General features: G+C 45.2%; 1 protein-coding gene across 1 annotated transcript in view; it reads left to right on the forward strand.

Annotated features, from left to right (window-relative positions):
• Nucleotides 1–24,182, forward strand: part of LOC120986799 (phospholipase A2 inhibitor and Ly6/PLAUR domain-containing protein-like) — a 50,359-nt gene that overhangs the window by 20,587 nt on the left and 5,590 nt on the right. The window contains exons 3-4 of the mRNA XM_040415502.1: nucleotides 15,835–15,978; nucleotides 16,418–16,579. Coding sequence (XP_040271436.1) covers nucleotides 15,835–15,978; nucleotides 16,418–16,579 — 306 coding nt within the window. The remainder of the gene's footprint in view (nucleotides 1–15,834; nucleotides 15,979–16,417; nucleotides 16,580–24,182) is intronic.

The following is a 24,182-nucleotide window of genomic DNA, read 5'->3' on the forward strand; positions in this document are numbered from 1 at the left end:
TTCTCCTGGTCCTCCATTTGCAGCAGGAGTGTATTCATCTCTCTGGCGTGGGAGTACAAGGATTCTTTTACTGCTGAGTTAAATGTAAGTATGGCATCTTGAGACTGCTCGAAGGTTTCGACCCGGTCGCCAATGTAATGAATGTCAGTTTTTATGGACACCAGGTCCGCAGCCAACGGATCCAGGGCTCTCTTCCAGAAACTCTCTGGTGAGATCGGACCGTTCGTCTCCGTGTTGTGAGCTACCATCTTCTATGGCCTCCTCATCTCTCGATGCCTGGGATACTACGGAGTCGCTCGAGGCCGCACCATGATGTTTCGGCGCCATCTTAGAGTGCCGCGCTGGCGGCTGAGAGGCCGACTTACTAAGGAATTTCTCCATGTCCGACCTCGGGTTTGGGTCTTCTTTATGCCCAGAAGTGGCCTGTGTGCAGTCCTTCGGCTGAATCTTCATGCCAGTCGTTGGATAGTGCTGTGATAGAGGCTGAGACAGGTTCTGGTGGCGAGAGCTCTGCTAACAAGCAGCCACCATCGAGCTCCGTCAGGCCACGCCCCCCCCTGAACGTGTGTTTAGCACGGCAGGGGGCGTCATCACAGACAAGCGCAGCCGCCTGTCCACAGCCAACATGGACAAGCTCACATTCATTAAAATGAACCAGGCAGGGATCCCTCAGGACTTCTCCGTACCTTGTGCAGAATAGACATGTATACCGGCACTAAGCAGCCATTGTTATACTGCAGCGCAATTGCTCATGTTTGTATTTTGGATATTTCACACTCTTTTGGAGTTTACCCTAATTTAAAAAAATTAAATTAAAACCAAAAACCAGTGTTGGCTACCTCATCCTCCTCCCCCGCCGCTTCCACCTACACCGCTACGTCCACCGCCTCCTCAAACTCCTACTCCATGTGGAACTCCACCTCATAAATAACAATTTTTTTTTTTTATTTGTACGTGTTTTTTTTAATATCATTTCACTACTTTGTCATTTACATTTTCGGGTGAAATTCACACATTTTTGGGTGTATAGTACCACTGCTATACCTAGTAGGCCGATTAAAATAAATAAATAAATTGTCTGTTACATTTTCTAGTGAAATTAACAAATTTTGGGGTGTATAGTACCACTGCTATACCAAGTAGACAGGTTAAACAAAAAAAAAAAATTGTCAGTTATATATTCTGGTGAAATTCAACAATTTTTGGGTGTGATGTACCCCTTCTCTACCTAGTTGACAGCTTAATAAATTTCGATAATTTTTCTGTTACATTCTTGGGTTGACATTATACAATTTTAGACGTGAATAAACACCTGCTATGCATAGGTGACAGGGAATAAAATTTTATATATTATTCAGTAATTAATGTGCGCCACATCCTTTCATTCAATGTTTAAACTTTGAAAAGTTGTCACAATTTTACGCTTTAATAATTTCTCCCATATTTCAACTCTATAATTTTAAATTTGAAAGAATTAATCCTCCCTTAGATGTGGTCTCTCTTTCTCACGCTCCCTCTCCGGCCTGGAACCCTGATTCCCCGCCACCCATGATCACCATGGTAGGCGCATAAAAGAACATTGAAAGTTGATAGAGCAGATATCAAATTGGATCGTGAACATCACGGGGACGTGCGACATGGTGGGGCACTAAGTGTGCACACGCCTACACTGACTGACAGGGGTCAGCCCCTGCAACTTCTGGTCTCCAAATTGGGCACATGGCCTGAGCTTGCCCTTTACCCCTTGGAGGTGCTGGCCTGCCCTGCAGCCAGTGTATTGTCTGAACGTGTGTTTAGCACGACTGGAGGGGGTTATCACAGGTTATATTTCCCAATGTTTTGGGGTGTACCCTAATTTAAAAAATACAAATACATTTAAAACCAAAAAGCAGTGTAGGCTACATCCTCCTCCTCCACCGCCGCTTCCACCTACACCGCCACATCCACCGCCTCCTAAACCTCCTACTCCATATGGACCTCCTCCTCCTAGATCAAGATTTTTTTTTTTTTTTTTACGTATTTTATGTTATTTTAAGTAATTTCCCTATCCACATTTGTTTGCAGAGCACTTGCCATGCTCTTAACCACATTTTGACGCCATTTTCAGCCCTCTAGCCCTTTGCATGACATTTTTACAGCCAATTTAGTGCTCAAAAGTTCAGGTCCCCATTGACTTCAATAGGGTTCAGGTTCGGGGTCAAGTTCGGGTCCCGAACTCAAACTTTTTTCTGAAGTTCGGCCGAACCCGTCGAACCCGAACATCCAGGTGTCCGCTCAACTCTAGTGGTGAGAAGTTTTTTTTCAAAAGCTTAAAGGGGTTTTCTGGTTTTATGATACTGATGACCTATTCTCAGGATAAGTCATCAAAATCAGATGGGTGTAGTACATGTAGTACTTTATTCCGGCCGCCTCTTGGCATGAGCTGCCGTGCTGCCGCCGGCACTCCGGCCCGCCCCCATTATAGTCAATGAGTCCAGAGCGGTAGTCCGGGGGCACATGTGCACTAGCGGCAGCACGGATCCGACAGGCTGTTCACCTGCCGAAACAGCCTACTGGAGTTCCTTGCCGCTAGTGTGAAACTAGCCTTAACTGCTTCTTTGCTCAGATGTTTCTGCTTCAACCACCTTTGGCCAGGACCTCCTGCTGCATTTAGCGCCTACATGGAAGCGCTGTGCAGGGATGTACAATGGGATGTAGGCAGTTCCTGCTCCTAGTGTTGAGCAAACCGAAATCCACAAAGTGGACTTCGATCCAAATTCATGATAAATTTGATTTGCCGCGAAGCCAAATTACCTCGTGCTTCATGGTGGTGAATCAATGCGCGGTGACATATAACGTCATCACACCGCCGAACGTGATGACGTTCAACCGTGCAAGATCTTTACTCAAGATGGTGGCGGCTGGCCAGTCGCGAGTAAATGATTTAAGGTAAGTATGATTTTTTAAAGATTTTTTTTAAATGTAACCCGCGCGGCATCTGAGGGGTACAATGACGGGGAGCAGTACAATCGCCGTTCCCTGTCATTGCACCCACTACTTACAAAGAAATGCCCTTCTTGACCAAGTAAGGTGCATTCACATCACCGTTTAGCTTTCCGTTCTTCTGATCCGTCAGAAGAAGAGAGAGAGAGAATAAAAAAACAGGATCCTGTATGAAAACGGATCCTGTTGCATCAGGTATGCATAGGATTGCACAGGATCCGTTTTTTTTACAGGATCCAATAAAAAAACAGATCCTGTTGCATCAGTTGTCATCCGTTTGAGCCATTTCCATCTAAGATCCGTTTTTTTAGACGGAAACAAAAGTGCTGCATGTAGGATTTGTTTCTGTCTAAAAAAAAAAGGATCTCAAATGGAAATGGCTCAAATGGATGACAACGGATGCAACAGGATCCATTTTTTTTTTTACTGGATCCTGTTTTTTTTTCTCTCTCGGATGGATCAGAGGAATGGAAAGCTAAACGGTGATGTGAATGCACCCTAACTCGTCACAAAGTGCATTTTTTTGTAAAATTCGATGAAGCAACCAAATCAAATTTTAGAAAACTTCGCTCATCTCTACCAGCTGCATTCAGCGCCCAAATGGAGGAGTTGTACAGGAATGTAAATCGTTTTGTGAGTGCGAGAAAGCAGAAGGGGCTCCATGCTTACCTCCACCTTGGTTTCTCCTGGGTATGCCTTTGCATTACAACTATTTTTCCTAAATCATCTTTGTGAGCACGGATATTTCTAGATATAGATTGCAGTCATTGTCCTGGGACAAGAACTCTACCCTTAGGCCTCTTGCATTGGGGTCCGCACGGGCACCGCCCGTGGGCCAGCCGCATGCGGGTCTCGACCCCATTCACTTGAATGGGGTTCACGATCCATCCGTTCCGCAAAAAGATAGGACAAGTTCTATCTTTTAGCAGGACGGAAGCACGGAACGGAACACCACAGAAGCACTCCTTAGTACTTCAGTTCCGTGGTTCCGTTCCGTTCCACACCGCATCTCCGGATTTCATTCACTTCAATCGGTCCGCATCTGTGATGTGGAATGCACACGGCCGGTGTCCCATATATTGGGGACCCGCCGTATGCAGGCCGCAATACGGCCACGGACACAAGAGGCCTTAAGTGGATGCACTAAGTGGATGCAATATACCCCAAAAAAGTGAATCATTGCATTTTTCCTTCTTTTTGAGTAAGAGGGTGCCCCCCTTCACTGAGCTTCTGCCATGACGTGCCATTATTACAGGCACAGCAATACATGCACCTGGCATTTCTATGGGTAAAGTCTCTACAACCTCAGTGGTTGATGATCTGGAAATCATTAGTAAGGAGCAGGAAGCATTAAAATAAGAAAGAACGCACATTACCGAGGTTTGTGCTAATGAACGAGCGCTGACTTCCTGAAGGTAAGGACATCAGGATCTGAGAGGCTAATTATAACAATCTGGAGGATTTCATTAGGTTTACAAAAAAAGAAAAGAAAAGAAAAATTAACAAAAATAACAGATGAGCGAATTTCTTGAAATTCATGTCAGGTCCGATTCTATCGAATTGCGTGTCAAAATCCTCGCAGATGTGATTTTATTGGACGCTTGTGCAGAAGAATTTTGCCCGCTTCAGCATGTAAACAACTAAGCTGGCATCTTGCCATGCTCATCAAGGGCCCAGTTCTTTCAGGCTTCGCTCTGCACTGCAATGGCCAGTGTTGTCATCATGCAGTACCCCAGCAGGACTACTGCAAAGGTTTAACTAATACCGAACAGTTAATGCAATATACTTGAGTTAAATGTTGTGATTTGTCATGTTTCATGTGATCTCAACAGCACTGTATCAGCAACCTAACAGTTAATGTTAGGCAGACTGTTTAGATTACCAGGTGATGGACTAGGTCTGCCCCCATGGTCAGTAAGAGTGAGAGTCTAGTCTGTGGAAAGCCAAAGGCAAGAGGTCTATGTGGACAGTTCCTGCAGAAGCTAGGCCCAAGCTCAGAGAACCCATATCTGTGATCCTACAGCTGCCAGAAAAGCTTTAAAATCTTTACTATCAGAGTACACCGAAAGGGAAGGAGACCAGACATCTTGGAAGGTCCAGAACTCAAAGGCCGTGCATTGAACTCAAACAGCAAGGAATTGTACACGTTTATGGCGGAAAGGCTTTGCTCCTGTGGAGGGGAATACTGCTGATGCATCCCCCATACTTTGGCTTGGCCATCCATATCTGCTAACCCTCAGTCCGGGAACTTCAGAAGAAATTAATAATAACATCATTGCATGCCTGTGGTTCTGCTGAGAGACTATAAAGAGTTTAATGCAAGTACCATGACTGTTGCTTCTACACTGCTATTGAGAAAGTATTGGAACTGTGACTTTTTCTGCTGCACCCATGATTAAAGTCAGTAAAGAGAAGCAATATTTATTGCAATGAACAGGCCTTGTTATTGTCTCCATCATTCGCTGGCCCCTGCATCTGCACTCCTGCCTTGCACCCGTTCAAACCTACTCCATCAAGGGTACCCCAACTACCACCAGACAGGAGCCCCGATACAAGATGTGCCCTAAGGGAAGAAGGGATGTGCCCTCCAGTCACTGCACGGCAGGGCCTAAGCAGGTGACACACAACCCTGATGAGCTGCCATTGCCTGACGTCTAAACACATGCTCCCAGCTGAGGTGGTCTGGTGGACGGTGTAAATATTCACCGCTTTATTCTGCTCATAAAGATGGTCCAGCATATTCCATTCTATTGGAACGTCGCAGATCAAGCAGTGCAAAAGCAGAACTTTTTGTCGCTGCAAGTCCAAAAGGGCTTTTTTTACCATGTACCCCATGCAGGGATCATGTGTTATCTCCCCCAAATGCAGCACTTACACAATGTTCCGGGTAATATCGCAGACCATGTTGCCCAGTTGTAGTTGGCGAGGAGACATATTTATCGGGGAACTTTGCTGCTTGATACACATTTGCAACTGAGCCTTTGTGTGGTAACTCTCTCCTAGGCCGATCAACTCTAACACGGCATGGCAATTCCTCATTTTAAATATATGATAGGAGGGAGGGGAGTGATGTGCCACCCCCATGGCCTATCATGTCCTAGGTCTATAGAAATGCAGAGTGGTGTAGTGCGGCCCTTAATAGTCTTTGAGTGTGTCACGGTGCTCATACCTGGATACAGCCGATCCCCAGGGTTAGGCTCCGAAACAATAAAGGGGAGAGTAATGGTGGAGAATAAGTCGAGTCCAGACTCTTATAAAGATCAACAGCTTTACTTGCATCAACTTGCATCTTGACAATATTTAGGCTTTCTCTTGGTTCCAGCAGGCTTTGGCATAAACTGGCAGGCAAACTTCAGTACTCTGCTTTCTCTCTTTCTGCTGTGCTAAACTCTGCTCTATTCTGGAAGCTGAACTTCAGGACTGTTCTGGTATCTCTGGAGTGGGGTGCTTTTGGCTGCTGACCCCCTCGTGATACTCTGTCTGTAAATCTATAAGGAGTCAGGGAGTTACTTCCCTTCGGAGAGACTGCTACATCTTTTATGTCTTCTCAGCTCCACTATGAGTAAAACTGAATAAACAAGAACTGCAATTTCCTTCCTTCTTGTAGAAAGCAGTACTGGCCCACTTCTGTCCAAAAGGGGGAGAATGGAATGGTAAGTTTCATTCTATCTAAAGATTGCTCTGCCATATACACACCGCCACCTGCTGGTGAACCAGGCATATTCACGTACAAAATAGTTGCATAACAATTATTATTAATGAACAAGTGGATATGTGAGGTGGAGGGCACACAAATGTCTAGGTACACATATGGATGAATCATAAATTGTGTATAATAAATTATTTATTGGAGATAAAATTGTAAACCACAGGTGTATAAATGCGTGGTTCCAAACAGGTGGCGTCAGGGTAAATTGCACCACAATACGCAATGTAAAATAGAATCCAATATTCTGGTATAAGATAATAGATACTAGTACAGGTGATCAGTCTGTCTAGTAAATTACTAAAATACAAAATACACATCATAGTCAGCTTTGTGTGGTCCTATATACCCAACTGGCAATGACGTGGGTATCCGGATATCCAATAAAATAAACAATAAAAACACATTGTGTCAGGTGGTATTGCGGTCCCTTGTTATGTCCAAATAGATAGATACAGTCTGTTGTATATTGAGGCTGGAACTGTCTTACCCCATTTAAGATGTACCCAAGTAGTGGCTATCGGTGATGTATGCTGACGATGGTCCGATCCTGGGGAGCGTCGGTGCACACGTATCTTGCAGCTTGTTCGGCGTCTCTTACTTCTGGCATCTCTGTTTGCGTCCCACGTGGTGCAGAGGATGGCGTCTCACGTGACTCGGGGAGTCTCTCCGTCACTGCGGTCAGCTGACTGGAGACGTCACCTATTGCAGCCGGCTCTATTTTGTCACTTTTGCAGTCTCTGTTGGTGGAAAATCTTTAGCTATTGAACCATATGAGAATCAAACTACTGTCTGAATAAGGACCTTATCCAATATTGGATTCTATTTTATATTGCGTATTGTGGTACAATTTACCCTGACGCCACCTATTTGGAACCACGTGTTTATACACCTGTGGTTTACAATTTTATCTCAAATAAATAATTTATTATACACAATTTATGATTCATCCATATGTGTACCTAGACATTTGAGCGCCCTCCACCTCATATATCCACTTGTTTATCTACTATTTTGGCAATAGGTGCTGCCATCTGGAGAGAGCACCTATCCGTGAAGTGCTGACAGTAGAGCCTCTGTATATTTCTTATTCTTAATGCACGATGACAAAGGACCTGGAAATAAATACACATATGTCATTAATGTTAGACCATTAGAGAGAGAGTAGCGGAGTGCAGAAATCGTCATACCACTTCAGGGTATGACAACTCTGCCATTGTCCATTAAGTAGGACTGCGACTGAGTAGGAAATTGAGCTGGAGGTGGCTAAGCGCTTGGTGTGTGAACCAGACCGACACAAACGTGGAGATGTCATGGAGACTTGGCCTTGTTGCTGCGGTGTTACAATGCTGCTGCTACTCAAAACATTGACCCAGTGAGAGGTGAAAGTCAAGTTATGTACTGTCCCTGTCAGTAATAGCTGATTCAGGTGTCCATGGTGGCGTGCAACTTGCTGCACAGCAATAATTGCAAGGAGTGACCGATGTTCTCCACCACTTAACAGTACAAGACAAAGATGACTTTTTGTGAGAAATAAGTGATGCAATGTATCTTCCAGTGAGGCTGAGCTTGTGCCATCAGCTCCCTAAAGGCAGTGAAATTGACTAAGTGGTACAGCAGCGACTGCCCTGCCAGAATCTTGACAGGAGGGAGTTCAGTTGGCACCAAGCAGATTGCTGGGAAGAAGAGTTGTCCCCTGACCATACATTCCATTATGGATGGCTGGTGATGTAGGGCAAGGAGGAGTCTGAGTGAGAGAAGCAGGAGCTGATAATGTTGAGGACAAAACTATACTGCTTGTGGATGCATCCTAGCTGCTACAATGATAATTGGCAGAAGAAGGATAGTCTTGTTCCAATTGCTGGCTAATTTGATCCTTCTATGTAAGCAGATAATGCTTCCTAGTGTGCTGATGAAGAACCATACTTCCTATATTTGTGTGTGAATGTTCACAACTTATTTTTAGCCTATAGATATTGTACACAGCAACGGTCTTGAGCGCAGGCACACAACTCCTCAACAGGAAGACTATATTGAATATCTTTCATAGCACATGGAGGTTTGTGTCTTCTTAGGAAAAAAGTAGATGGGTCACTGGAATGAGTAGAGCTAAAACGTAACTGTTATTAAAGTAACTAAAAGTAACACAAAGTGATTGTGCAAAAATAACAATCAAAGTCACCTCAAATCACAAAGGAAAATCGGGCAACCCTGCTTAAAAGGGAACTGCACTAATGTGTGCTGATGGTCCCAAGAAATGATGTTCAGACAGGGGGTACCCAGATCGGACTAGTCAGCCACATGATCAAGTACATGTACCCTTAGTAGTGGGTAATTCGAGGACTGCCAGTATTGGGTATAGAGCTGGGTGTTAAGTAAACGAGGCTCATTTGTTCACTCCAGACCCAGAATATACTCTGGGTAGCGATCAATGGTCATGTGTGCAGGCTGATCATTTATTTGCCAGTAAAGCAGACTTGTCCTATGCACTGGACCAATGACACGAGTGATCATTTTGCTGACCACTATATTTTTCTATGTCATCACCCACTGAACTTGTACGCTACTTATAAAGAGGAGGGCTGGATTCATGAGGTTGGTGCTCACATTATGCCAGGTCTTGATTCCACAAGCAGGATTCGTAGCACACAGCCCCAGTCTCTCGAGTGCCTAGGTTGTCGTCCCCAGCCTGCGATGCATACACCCAGGCTGGATTGGTCAGGTGAACCAGGTGCCGAGTACTGATGCTGGCTACTATCTCTCAATGCATTTCTGTGTTTGCGATTCATGCGAGCACTACCTCAGAAGAGAAAGCTTATAGCAGATGTGAATGCAGTAACGTTGGTCTACCACAGTTGATGGTGTGTGGGCGCCTGCCAACACTAGAGTGGGCATAAAAAGTAGATGCTCAACGAGGAGGGGGAAGTGAAGACAGAGATAATGTAAATTAAGTTCTTCTCTGGGGCTGCAAGGAAGAAGAGCAGGAAGAATGCTGTGATCCCTGGTACAGTGTCCGACTCAGAAGTGATTTCACCATTGTCTTACTGTTGCTGAAATGATGTATAAGCCAACTAGTCCACTCTGCTATCATCTTCCTCCTCAATAATAATATGGTGCTTGAAGGAAGCAAAGAAGCTGTGGCTTCATCACTGCAGCCATGCACATTCTCACTTGCAGATGCAATGGCACAGTTCCTTTCCAGATGGTTTACTACTAGTGATGGACAAACATCGGCCGGGACGATTCGCGAACGCAATCGCATGAACGCAAACTGCAAGTTCACTTTAATGGCAATGAAAAACCTTCAGGTCATATTTGCAGCCACCAAATACTTACTAGAAGTGCACAAATCGTCCCACAACATGGACAGTGACATACCACAGGGGGGTCAATGTCAAAAATTCCCACAAAAAAATTCATTTTAATCAGGGGCCATTTTTATGCGTCTTAAAGGGAAACTCTCAAAAATATGCCCTCCTGGAGCCTAGAAAATGTTTATTTTAGGTCACGGGAGTACAGGCCCCAAAAATTAGGCATTCACCTGACATAAAAGAACAAGTGATTATGTGGCTGGAGGTACATTAGATGGCAGGTGGATTACAAGGCTGGAGGTACATTAGGCGGTCACCGTATAGCAATTTTACTGTTGGCCAGTTAGATTACAGGCCCCAAAAATCATGCATTCTCCGTACAGAAAAGATCAAGTCGTTATGTGGCTGGAGGTATATTAGATGGTCATTGGATATCAATTTTACTGCAGGCCAGTACAAATACATGTCAAATACATATGTTTAAAAGAACAAAAATATAAAAATGGATTAAAAATATGGCTAACGAAATCCCCCCTCTTGAAAAAACCCCATTGGTAATAGGTGAAATTCAATTAAACGTGGTCGTCACAGGTGTTGAATTCCTCCGAGAGCCATGCCTCATTTATTTTTAGAAATGTGAGGTAGTCCACACTGTCGTGAGCTAGACGAGTGCGCTTATCGGTAGCGATGTCTGCTGCTGCGCTGAACGTCCTTTCAGACAGGACACTCGACGAAGGAAAAAAAAATAGTTCCATGGCAAATTGTGCCAGGTCTGGCCACAGGTCAAGCCTGCACACCCAGTAGTCAAGGAGTTCCTCGCTTCTCAGATAGTGCACATCGGCCGTTAACCCGATGTAGTCGGACACCTGTCGGTCTAGGCGTTCCCTGAGGCTGGATCCGGAGGACGCTGTCAGTGGGTTGGCTGCAATGATCTCATATCCGAAGTGACCAACACATCTTCAAACCGCCCTCTTCTGGCATGCGCGGTAGGATTGGTACCCGCAACTGTTTCTCTGTGGGTCTAAATTCCTCTGCCAGCGCCCGCAACAACTCTTGCAGCAAGGCCTGGAAATGCTGCATTCTGACAGCCCTCTGTGATGCTCGTAACATGTCTGCCATTTTGTGATTGTACCAGGGGTCTAAGTACGTTGCCACTCAGTACTCCTTGCTCTTTATGCTTTTTATACGGGGGTCCCTCTTCAAACATGAAGGCCCCCATTTGCACTAAATTGGAAGCTGTGGAGCACCCTGGCTCATGCTCATTGCCCAGGAGAATGTTGTCCTCGGTCTCCTCCCCCCAGCCACGGACAACACCAGGGATCCCAGAAAAGTTTAAACCCTGCTCTTCTTGCTCCTCCTCCTCCCCCCAGCCACCATCCTCCTCTGACTCCTCTTCAGACTCCTGCTGACTTGTCTCAGATTGAGTAGCCCCCCTGGGAATTTATCCAGCATTGCGACTTCCTCATCTTCCAGCTCCTGCTCCTTGACGGTTTGATAATTGAAACGACGCAATGCACGCTGCAGAAAGAAAGCGTAAAGTACGATGTCACTGATGGCGCCCTGGCTGCTACTGACCAGTTTGGTGATCTCATCAAATGGCCGCGGAAGTCTTCATGCGTTGCGCATGAGCAGCCACTGGCGCAGTAAAAAAAAATAATCTCCCCAGAACCTGCCCTGCCGCAGAGTTTGTACAGGTAGTCGTTAACGGCACGTTGCTGCTGGAGCAGCCTATCAAGCATATACAAGGTGGAGTTCCAGCACGCCGGGCAGTCACAAATCAGACGGCCAAGTGGTGTCGCCGCCGAACGTCAGCAAGGCGAGCCATGGCCGTGTAAGATCTTCTAAAATGGCCAGTGATTTTCCTGTCCTGACGCAAGACGTCCTGGACCCCGGGGTATTTGGCAACGAATCGCTGCACGACTAAGTACAGGACATGTGCCATGCACGTTACATGTGTCATTTTGGCCTGTATCAGCGAGCTCAGCAGATTGGCACCGTTGTCGCACACCACTTTAACAACTGTCAAATTGAGCTGGGTAAGCCACTGATCGGCCTGTGACCGCAGAGCTGGAAGGAGTGCAGGACCAGTGTGGCTCTTGGCTTCCAGGCATAACAGCCGCAGCACAGCATGGCAACGTCTCACCTGGCACGTCGAATAGGTTCTAGGGAGCTGGGGGGTGCAGCGGAAGAGACGGTAGCAGTGGAAAAGGAGAAGTAAGCCCGTTGAGGAGACGGAGGATGGAGTAGGAGAAGGAGAAGAAGAGACAGGCCTGCATGCAATCTGTGGCGGTAAAACCAAATCCACACGGGTGCCACGGGTTGCATGCTTGACGGCCGTCAGAAGGTTCACCCAGTGGGCAGTAAAAGTTATGCACTTTTCCTGCCCGTGTTTGCTAGCCCGCGTACCTGTGGACAGATGTATCTTGGCACCGACACTGTGTGCCAGAGATACATTCACTTGCCGCTGAACATGGCCATATAGCTCTGGGATGCCCTTCTGGGAGAAATATTTCCTTCTGGGGACCTTCCATTGCGGTGTGCCAATGGCCACAAATTTTCTAAAGGCCTCCAAATCCACCAGTTTATATGGCAGTAGTTGGCGGGCTAGCAGTTCCGACAAGCCGGCGGTCAGCAGTTGGGCAAGAGGGTTATCCGGCGTCATCAACTTTTTACGTTTGGGACATGGAAGCCTGCCTTTTGCCAGATGAACGCGACGATGGAAGGTGGAGTGGAGGACAAATGGGAGGAGAGAGGAGAAGAAGAAAAGGCAGGACGTGGAGCGCCGGGAGTGTGGCTTTGTGGGTTTTGACGGTGTTGCTCCCACTGGGCTCGCTGATGGGAAGCCAGGTGCCTTTCTAACGCGGTCGTCCCTAGGTGAGTGTTGGGCTTACTACGACTTATTAGTTGACAGCACAGGCTGCAGATGGCAACACTATTGTCAGCAGCTGACACGTTAAAAAAGCCCACACTGCAGAGCCATTTGCCGGCGTCCTGGGAGCGCCAGATGTGACCGTGCATGGTGAATGGCTCGCTCCAAATAAATTTGCAGTCTGCTTTTGCCTCCTGTACACTGCGAGTTCTGCCTGCTTCTCCTCCCTATCTGCCGCTCCGTCTCTCCCTCTGAACTCCCCTCCTCTTCCTCTCTTGTGGGCACCCACGTGACGTCCATCGACACGTCATCATCGTCACCTTCACCACCACTGACATTAGAGATCTCGGAGTAGGCAGCAACAGCGGGGACCACTCTCCTTTGGCTGATCTGGGTGTCATCAGACCGCTGGGTGGCGGCCGTTGCTACCTCCTCTTCCTCATCCGATGCCAAGAATGGCTGCGCATCGGTAAGGTCTGGGAATGGATGGGAAAATAATTCCTCTGACTCGAGTGGAGGGGCTATGGTGGTGGTGGTGTCTTTGGGGGTGCACACAGCAGAGAGTGAGGAGGATGCTGATACAGAGGTTGAGAAGGGTGCAGAAGCGGAAGGCTGAGTGAGCCACTCAACCAACTCTGGTGCGTCCTTTGACGTAATCTCACGCACCTTCTCCAACTGCCCACTTAGGCTCCGACCTGGTGCACCTGCCCGACCCCTATCACCGCTGCGGATTGGCCTGCATCTCCTTCTGCCTGTCATTTTCAAAATGACCCTGTGACAAAGTCCCTATAGAAGAGCAGTATTTGTGGAAGCAGGTATATAGAACCCCTTAATGATTATTTGCTGGAAGCAGGTATATCAAACCCCTTAATCAGTTTTTTTGGGGGCAACTGTTATATTACACCAGTTGCAATTAGTTGTTCCAATAGTGTTTGTCCCTCTGTATAGCTGCGGTATCGCTGCAGAACCTCACACAACTGCTGCATAATACAAATGCACTATATAGAAAGTATATTATAGGTATATCACACCCCTGCCTCAATCAGATATTTTGGGGGGCAACTGGTATATCACACCAGTTGCAATTAGTTATTCCAATAGCGTTTGTCCCTCTGTATAGCTGCGGTATCTCAGCAGAACCGCACACAACTGATGCACAATACAAATGCACTATAATATACTTTCTATGTTAGAAAGTATATTATAAGTATATCACACCCCTCAGTATATTACACATATTGATAGCACACCTATACCAGTCCTTAAAAGGACTTTTGCGGCCCTATTAGCTAGCGTTTGGTGTTCCCTCCACATAGCAACCTCTCCCTACACTGGCAAAAGACTAAATGTAAAATGGCTGCCAGATCGGGTTTATTTATAGGGTAGGCGATGTGTCCATGTGCTGAAACATCTCAATTGGCTGTCCTGTCCCACCTGATGGATGTATCATGGGTCAAAGTTCGGCGCAATGCAAAAGAATTTGGTGCCGGCGGACATCGCCATATGTTTGCATGTTCGGCGAATCGCGAACGAGCAAAGTTCGCTGCAAAATGACCGCCGGGTGAACCGCACGCCATCTCTATTTACTACACATTTTATTTTAACGCCTATTTAAACAATGAGAAGTCACAAGTTTGGTATGCTAATTATTGAATGATGAAACTTTCCAACAATTTTATTAAAAAAATGCAGTTGACCAGAGTCCAGTGCAAGTATGACACTTAAAATATAATCAGCCAACAGATTTAAGTTTATTAATTGGTGTGCTACCTGACTTATGTACAGTGAACAATGAGCACTGTAGCTTTAAATGCTGATTTGCAGTGCAGCACAGTCTGTTTGTATGTGCATAGCTCAAGTCTTGTAACACAAATAGTACACTAAATGACTATGTCCTGACCATTGTGCTAAACTTCATTTTTCTATCAATTAATTAAAACTAACTATATACAATATATCTTTCAGGTCCCTAAAATTGTCCCTGTTAGACCCAAAACTTACTGTGTCCCCTCTTGTCACATCAATGGACAAGCTGATAATACATATGTGGGGTCATTTATCAAACTGGTGTAAAGTAGAACTGGTTTAGTTGCCCATAGCAACCAATCAGATTCCACGTTTCATTTTCCAAAGGAGCTTTTCAATGAGAGGTGAAACCTGATTGGTTGCTATGGGCAACTAAGCCAGTTGTACTTTACACCAGTTTGATAAATGACCCCAATAGTGTCTCTGTTTAGGACTTTATATAGTGCCTAATGACAAATGATCCTACTGCTGCCAGTACTATTGCTGCTGCTGTTACCCCTGCACAGCTTACCTCTTCCACATCCACACTGTACTGCTTCTCCCAAAAAAGGGGGACATTTTTGGATGATTGGCCGATTTTCCGAGCAAATTTTTTTTTTCATTATAACGAATATTTGAATTCACGAATATTCGACGAATATTCTACAAAATATTTGTGAAATATCGCGAATTCGAATATGACCCCTGCCGCTCATCACTATTGCTCACACTATGAGCCACCAACGCTGCAGCAGGTGTGTTTATAGGTATTACATGGATCACAGCTGACGCTGTTGATTGTATATTGCACAATAACTACACAATTATGCACAGGCACTTTAGATCATATGTTATTTTATAACACTAAAGGATGAATTTATTTATGAATTTTTTATTGCTGTCATATGAATCTTTACACTGTAGAATTATTATGTATTATTGGAGATGAATCATGTAATTATGTATTTTGATCACTATGTTGGTATATAAACCCCTGTGAGACATCATATGTTTGCTTGACAAAGGCCCCATTGAGCTGGGCTGCAACGTTGCGACTGGGGTAATAAACAGGTCCACCGCCCTCACCTTTTTTTTGGACTATACAGTGGAAACCAACGTTTGTGGTTTCTTCCCTTTTAGAAGACACTTTTTCATTGATGGTTACGTTGATGTTTTCACAGGTGCACGAGATAGGTCTGTGTTCATGAGACTGTGCGGTAACTGTTCACACGACAAGCCGATGACTGTGCGGTTCGACAAAGGGATTCTGAAGATCAATGTAGCCTGCTGCAACACGGACGCTTGCACTCCTCCTGAACCCACCAGTAGGTTGCAGATTAATTGGTATCGATAAATAGATTAAATGGCTGATCTGATGCTAAATCTATAGAATTTCTAGGTTTATGACCAAGGCCTGGACACAGCATCATCATTACTGCAAACACTGAGCATCGTAGATGTTCACATTTGGAGGGAAAAGTCACAGGCAGCATGCAATAATTCATGCAAGATTTTCTGCTTTAGGGAAAACAATTAAAAAGTTGTGTAGGACTTGCTTAACAAGCACGTGTAACAAAAACAACAGGACTAGTAATACAGTAAAATCATCAGTTTAATGAGGAGATTACAATCCGTGTTATTGTAGGCTGTAAAACAAGAAGCTTCTTTGAAGTAGGAACTGTTTTGCTGACATCTAGTGGGCGACAGGAAAACTGCAGCGCTTCATCTTTATCTAATTTTATTTTTTATTTTCTTACTTTTAAGTTCCACCAGAAAAACCTGGCACCAATGAAAAACTTAAAAGCAATGGAATTAGATGTAAATCCTGCTTTGCTGAAAACTCTAAAGCTTGTGACTGTAACACCTTTGTGAATTGCAACGGGGAGGAGATGAAATGTATTTCGCGGCAGATATCGGCTTCCTCAGGTAACTATAATAATAGCTACTTAAGACCTAAAGGCGTTGTGACCTTATAACCATGTTGTGGGTAGAAATTGTGGAAAATGGCCATGGATGATCAAGCCAAATACAGGGAGTGCAGAATTATTAGGCAAGTTGTATTTTTTGAGGATTCATTTTATTATTGAACAACAACCATGTTCTCAATGAACCCAAAAAACTCATTAATATCAAAGCTGAATATTTTTGGAAGTAGTTTTTAGTTTGTTTTTAGTTTTAGCTATTTTAGGGGGATATCTGTGTGTGCAGGTGACTATTACTGTGCATAATTATTAGGCAACTTAACAAAAAACAAATATATACCCATTTCAATTATTTATTTTTACCAGTGAAACCAATATAACATCTCAACATTCACAAATATACATTTCTGACATTCAAAAACAAAAACAAATCAGTGACCAATATAGCCACCTTTCTTTGCAAGGACACTCAAAAGCCTGCCATCCATGGATTCTGTCAGTGTTTTGATCTGTTCACTATCAACATTGCGTGCAGCAGCAACCACAGCCTCCCAGACACTGTTCAGAGAGGTGTACTGTTTTCCCTTCTTGTAAATCTCACATTTGATGATGGACCACAGGTTCTCAATGGGGTTCAGATCAGGTGAACAAGGAGGCCATGTCATTAGATTTTCTTCTTTTATACCCTTTCTTGCCAGCCACGCTGTGGAGTACTTGGACGCGTGTGATGGAGCATTGTCCTGCATGAAAATCATGTTTTTCTTGAAGGATGCAGACTTCTTCCTGTACCACTTCTTGAAGAAGGTGTCTTCCAGATACTGGCAGTAGGACTGGGAGTTGAGCTTGACTCCATCCTCAACCCGAAAAGGCCCCACAAGCTCATCTTTGATGATACCAGCCCAAACCAGTACTCCACCTCCACCTTGCTGGCGTCTGAGTCGGACTGGAGCTCTCTGCCCTTTACCAATCCAGCCACGGGCCCATCCATCTGGCCCATCAAAACTCACTCTCATTTCATCAGTCCATAAAACCTTAGAAAAATCAGTCTTGAGATATTTCTTGGCCCAGTCTTGACGTTTCAGCTTGTGTGTCTTGTTCAGTGGTGGTCGTCTTTCAGCCTTTCTTACCTTGGCCATGTCTCTGAGTATTGCACACCTTGTGCTTTTGGGCACTCCAGTGATGTTGCAGCTCTGAAATATGGCCAAACTGGTGGCAAGTGGCATCTTGGCAGCTGCACGCTTGACTTTTCTCAGTTCATGGGCAGTTATTTTGCGCCTTGGTTTTTCCACACGCTTCTTGCGACCCTGTTGACTATTTTGAATGAAACGCTTGATTGTTCGATGATCACGCTTCAGAAGCTTTGCAATTTTAAGAGTGCTGCATCCCTCTGCAAGATATCTCACTATTTTTGACTTTTCTGAGCCTGTCAAGTCCTTCTTTTGACCCATTTTGCCAAAGGAAAGGAAGTTGCCTAATAATTATGCACACCTGATATAGGGTGTTGATGTCATTAGACCACACCCCTTCTCATTACAGAGATGCACATCACCTAATATGCTTAATTGGTAGTAGGCTTTCGAGCCTATACAGCTTGGAGTAAGACAACATGCATAAAGAGGATGATGTGGTCAAAATACTCATTTGCCTAATAATTCTGCACTCCCTGTATTTACCTATAGATTTGCTTATAGACTTGTGTGCTTGAGGTGCACATGAACACAGTGAAGAACACCTGACTTTATTTCTTTACAAGACATAGAAAACTTGACAGTTGTAACATACAGATTGGCACAGTAAACTTGATGGTTGCAGGTCAGTCTTAAAGGGGTTGTCCGAGTTATGTAGACAAAAAAAATATAGAGCCCTGTAAACCTGATGGTCAGCAATATATACATAAGCTAATAATCTATTTTCTAATTTCCCTAGTTCTCTTCTGACCCTTTATTTACCTGCAGTAACAACAATCTCCGAGGTTTTCCTCATAAATATTTGTGGGTGTCAAAAAGACTGCCCCTCCCCCTGCTCTGCAAAAGGAGTGAATAAAAGTCTGCCCTGAGTGACATGTCTCACTGCTGGGATACTTATCAGCATGTGGTTTGTGTAGGACAACAAGTCCCAGCTGTACAATGACACTGCTGATACACACAGGATTCTCCTCCTACCTGTTCTTGTGCAATGCTCTGCAGAACTCCTCCAGTCTGTCAGCTCCTGTGCCCAGCATTTTTCTCTTCACTGCCGGCAGCTGTTCTGCAAAGCCTCCAGCCCTGAGTCTGTGCTGCTGAAGGGGTTACTCTTTCCCAATTAATCCAGTGGGAGGGAGACACAGGGCAGAGAGCAGCAGATGGCAGTGCAGGGGGTGTGGCCAGCACAGTGATGTTTTGTGCACCTGTGTACGAGACATCATCAGAGGAGGGAGTGAAGCTGACTTCACACGTAATGTTATTTAGTGATTTTCACAATAAGAGGTTCATAATCCAGTTTATAGGAAATTAAATGCTGTGTAACCACTATTCATATATGAGCCGGACGTTTCGGTCCATAGGGACCTTCTTCAGTGGCTTGGAGTTTCTGTGGTCAGAGATAAAGAGATATCTGGGTTGCCATCCAGATATCCCTTTATCTCTGACCACAGAAACTCCATGCGACTGAAGAAGGTCCCTATGGACCGAAACGTCCGGCTCATATATGGATAGTGGTTACACAGCATTTAATTTCCTATAAACTGGATCATGAACCTCTTATTGTGAAAATCACAGAATAAAATTACCTTTGAATTGCAAAGAATATTCTGTGTGCCGCATATTTATACTATTGTTGGATGACCTCCGGGTCTTTGCTGGCAGCGGGAAGAGGAAAACAGTGTGCAGTACTCCATTCTCTAATATATCACAGGTAATGTGACCCTCTGAGAAAGGAACCACTGAAGATAAAGTAAGTGCATTGTAAACCCCTTACATTTGATTAGTTAGAAATGCAAGCTCAGTGCACCAGCACTGCATCTGTGCTTTTGTGACATTGAAATCAAAGCTTGAAATACTGCAATAATAATCTTAGTACAAAAATCAAACCCATTTTTGGCAATATCCTACATCTGGGGCCTTTGCCGCATTAGTCAGTGTGCAATTTAAGCTAGAAATACAGCTATAATTTTCTGGGTTTTAAAAAACACCCTTTTTGGGCAAAATTCACAATTTTATGCCCCTTGCTGCATCTGAACGTGTGAAATTTAAGCGTTATATACTGCTGTCATATTCTGTTAGTAAAAAAAACACCCTTTTTGGGCAAAGTACTTAATATTGCAGCCTTTGATGCATCTGTTATTGGTAAAACAAGCTTTAAATACTTCAATAATTTTCTGGGTTTCAAAAAACACAAATTTTTGGCAATAACCATCATTTTGGGCCTCTGCTGCATTAGTCAGTGTGCAATTTACGCTAGAAATACAGCTTTAATTTTCTGGGTTTTAAAAAACACAATTTTGCGGCAAAATACCAAATTTTACAGCCCTTGCTGCATCTGTACGTGTGAAATTCAAGTGTTATATACTGCCGTCATATTCTGTTATTCAAAAAACACCCATTTGGGGCAAAATACTTAATTTGCGGCCTTGTCTGATTCTGTCAGTGTGAAATTCAAGCGTTATATACTGCTGTCTGTTATTAAAAAAACACCCATTTTGGGCAAAGTACTTAATATTGCAGCCTTTGTTGGATCTGTTATTGTAAAAGCAAGCTTGAAATAGGGTACTTCAATAATTTTATGGCTTTGAAAAAACACCCATTTTTGCCAATACCCTCCATCTGGGGCCTCATTAGTCAGTGTGCAATTTAAGCTAGAAATACAGCTATAATTTTCTGGGCTTTAAAAAACACCCATTTAGGGGAAAATACTTAATTTGCTGCCTTGTCTGCATCTGTCATTGTGAGATACACCCTTTACATACTGCTGTGCTATTCTGGTATTTAAAAAACATCCACTTTGGGCAAAATACTTAATTTGCGGCCTTGTCTGCACCTGTACGTGTTAAATTCAAGCGTTATATACTGCTGTCATATTCTGGTATTAAAAAAACACCCATTTATGGCAAAAAACTAAATTTTGCAGAATTTGCTGCATCTGTCTGTCATGGATGGTGTACAGGAAACAAGACAATGCAAAATAATCTATGACTCACTGGATCTACAACTAAGGAACAAAAGGGAGACCCCTGCATGAGACCTGGCACACTCTCCCTGACTGCTCAGCCTATGCGAACACCCCAAAGGTGGATGGTCGCATATCCACGTACCTCGACTATCTAACATCTGAAGACCCTACAATAGTGAGGGGACACGACCACCGGCTTCCTACACTAGACACGGAGGGAGTCAGGGTCACCTGAGATCCAGCAAACAGAAAATCGTAAATAAATGAACAGCACTTATCTTGCAGAAGACTGGGAAATAGGAACAGCATGCACACACACTCCAGGAAGTTGTATAAGCCGCACACTACTGCATTATGGGGAGGAATTTAAAGGGATGCAATCAGTCCAACTGCATGACAGCTGAGAGAGTCTAACGAGATGAGGAACTGAAAACCAAAACAAAGAAAACTCAAGGAGGAGGTTCTGAAAGGCTTCTGTCAGAGCTTCTCAGCTGTCTGGTTGTGACACTGTCATTGTGAGATACACCCTTTAGATACTGTGAAACAAAGTGTAACTGGGCACTCTCAGGATATCTGTACCATAAGGGATTTATTATCACATAAAATCTAAATAAATAAATAGCAACAATGAGCGCAACCTATCATATAAAATGGCACCCTAATATAATAGTGAAAAAATAATTTAATACAATATATAAAAGTCAATATCAGAGTCTGGTGGGTTTGTTATCGATGAAATGAATAAAGTAAATAAGATCCAATGCCAAATAGTCCCAAAGATGAATAGTAGCAGCAAAAGTAACAATATCCTGTGATAAGGCCTATGCAATACACTGGTACGGATACCATAAAATGGTCCTGTGTGACACAGTGGAAACAATTTGTGCAAACAAAAGTAGCAGCGTCCCGCTATATGCAATTACCAGCGGCGTCCCACTGAAATATCTACTGAGGAAGGGGTGACCTGATACCCCGAAACGCGTCTAGCTAGGACAGGACCCCCAAGTTTGTGACCACCCGATAAATGTGAATAGCCTGCCGAATTTGCACAAAGACATCGTCCGCTGCGCGAATGGGAGTTTGAATAATACAGCGTAAGACCGGTAACCTAAGTGAGAGTCTAACCCCTTTCTCAGGTGCGAGTAGGCGTCAGAACCTGCAGCGATATTTGGTCGGGCTGAATGCGGCTCTACGAATGGTGAGGCCAGAACAAGTACAAGCGATAGTAGATTGGGTTGCTGACAGTGCCTCCAGTTCCTTCACATTGTCTTCCACCCAGTCTCCTGCTGAAAGATCAGAGTTGGCACCTGCAGCCGATGTCCATCAGTCTTTCACCTCACCCCCTTGCAAATCAGCCAATCAGTCTGAGCCCCAAGTCATGCAGCAGTCTCTTCTGCTTTCTGATGACTCTGTTAGCAAGGTTTCCCAGGGTCATCCACCTGGCCCTGCCCCAGAAGTGGAAGAGATTAAGTGCACCGATGCCCAACCACTTATGTTTCAAGATAAGTACATGGAAAGACCATCGCAGCACATCTCGGATGATGACAAAACACAGGTGCTAAGTGCTGGGGCTTTCGAAATTGTGCAGACCGACAAGGAGGCCAGGGGTGAAGACTGGGTGGAAGATGATGTGGAGGACGATTAGGTCCTCGACCCCACATAAAAACACGGTCATGAAAGTGACCTGTGTAGTTCGTTGGAAGAGGCGGTGGTCGCACAGAGCCACCAGCACAGCAGAAGAGGGAGCAGGGTGCAAAAGTGGAGCTGCCGTCCCCTAGACAGTACGCCTGCTACTTCCCCCCGCAGCAAAGGACCGAGCACACCAAAGCCAGCTCCAAGGAGTTCCCTGGCGTAGCAGTTCTTCAGACAAAGTGCTGACGACAAGACACGAGTGGTTTGCACGCTGTGCAATCAGAGCCTGAAGCGAGGCATAAACGTTCTCAACCTGAGCACAACCTGCATGACCAGGCATCTAAGTGCAAAGCACGAGCTGCAGTGGAGTAGACACCTCAAGAACCAAGAAAGGTCTCTGGCTCCTCCTGCTTCCTCTTCTGCTGCAGTCTCGGCCTCTTCATCCACCTCTGGAGTGACAGTGCCACCTGCTACCCCGAAAACAGAGGATCTGCCAGCAACACCACCATCTGGGTCACCAAGCATCTCCACAATGTCCCACGGACGCGTTCAGCTCTCCATCTCCCAAACACTGGAGCGGATGAGGAAGTACCCACCTACACACCCGCAATCCCTGGCCCTGAATGCCAGCATTTCAAAATTACCTTTGAAATGCTGTCATTCCGTCTGGTGGAGACGGAGATTTTTAAAAGCCTTATGGCGGTGGCTGTCCCACAGTACGTCATGCCCAGCCGTCACTACTTTTCCAGGCGAGCCATCCCTTTCCTTGCACAACCAAGTAGGGGACAAAATCAGGTGTGCACTGCGCAACGCCATCTGTGGCAAGGTGCACCTCACTATGGATACGTGGACCAGTAAGCACGGTCAGGGACGTTATATCTCCATAACAGCACACTGGGTAAATGCATTGGTGACTGGGCCTGAGGCGGATAGCAGTTTGGCGCATGTCCTTCCACCACCGAGGATTGCAGGGCGCTTAAGTTTGCTTCCTGTTGCTTCCTCTTCCTACTCCGCTTCCGCATCCTCTACCAGCTCCTCATCCGGTCAGCATAACACCTTCACCACCAACTTCAGCACAGCCAGGGGTAAACGACAGCAGGCAATTTTAAAACTTATGTGTTTGGGGGACAAACCCCACACCGCGCAGGAGCTGTGGACGGGCCTTGAACAACAGACCGATGAGTGGTTTGCGCCAGTTAGCCTCAAGCTCGGCCTGGTGATGTGTGATAATAGGCGAAATCTCGTAGCAGCTCTGGGACAAGCCGGTTTGACGCACATCCTTTGCCTGGTGCATGTGCTGAATTTGGTGGTGCAGAGATTCCTTAAAAATTACCCCAATATGTCAGAGCTGCTGCATAAAGTGCGGGCTGTCTGTGCGCGCTTTCGGCGTTCTCACCCTGCTGCTGCTCGCCTGTCAGCGCTGCAGCGTAACTTCGGCCTTCCCACTCACTGCCTCATATGCGAAGTGCCCACAGAGTGGAGCTCCACCTTGCACATGCTGGCCAGACTGTGCGAGCAGCAGCAGGCCATAGTGGAGTTTCAGCTGCAGCAAGCACAGGTGAGTCGCTCTGCGGAACAGCACCACTTCACCACCAATGACTGGGCCTCCATGCGAGACCTGTGTTCCTTGTTGCACTGTTTCGAGTACTCCACCAACATGGCCAGTGCCGATAACGCCGTTCTCAGCGTTACTATCCCACTTCTATGCCTCCTTGAAAAAATGCTGCTGGCGATGATGGAAGAGGATGTGGCACAGGAGGAGGAGGAAGAGGGATCATTTCATAGGGTTTCCGGCCAGTCATTCACAAGTGGCTCCGAGGGTGGGCTCC

Source organism: Bufo bufo, chromosome 1 (genome assembly GCF_905171765.1).
Source record: "Bufo bufo chromosome 1, aBufBuf1.1, whole genome shotgun sequence".
Lineage (NCBI taxonomy): Eukaryota > Metazoa > Chordata > Amphibia > Anura > Bufonidae > Bufo > Bufo bufo.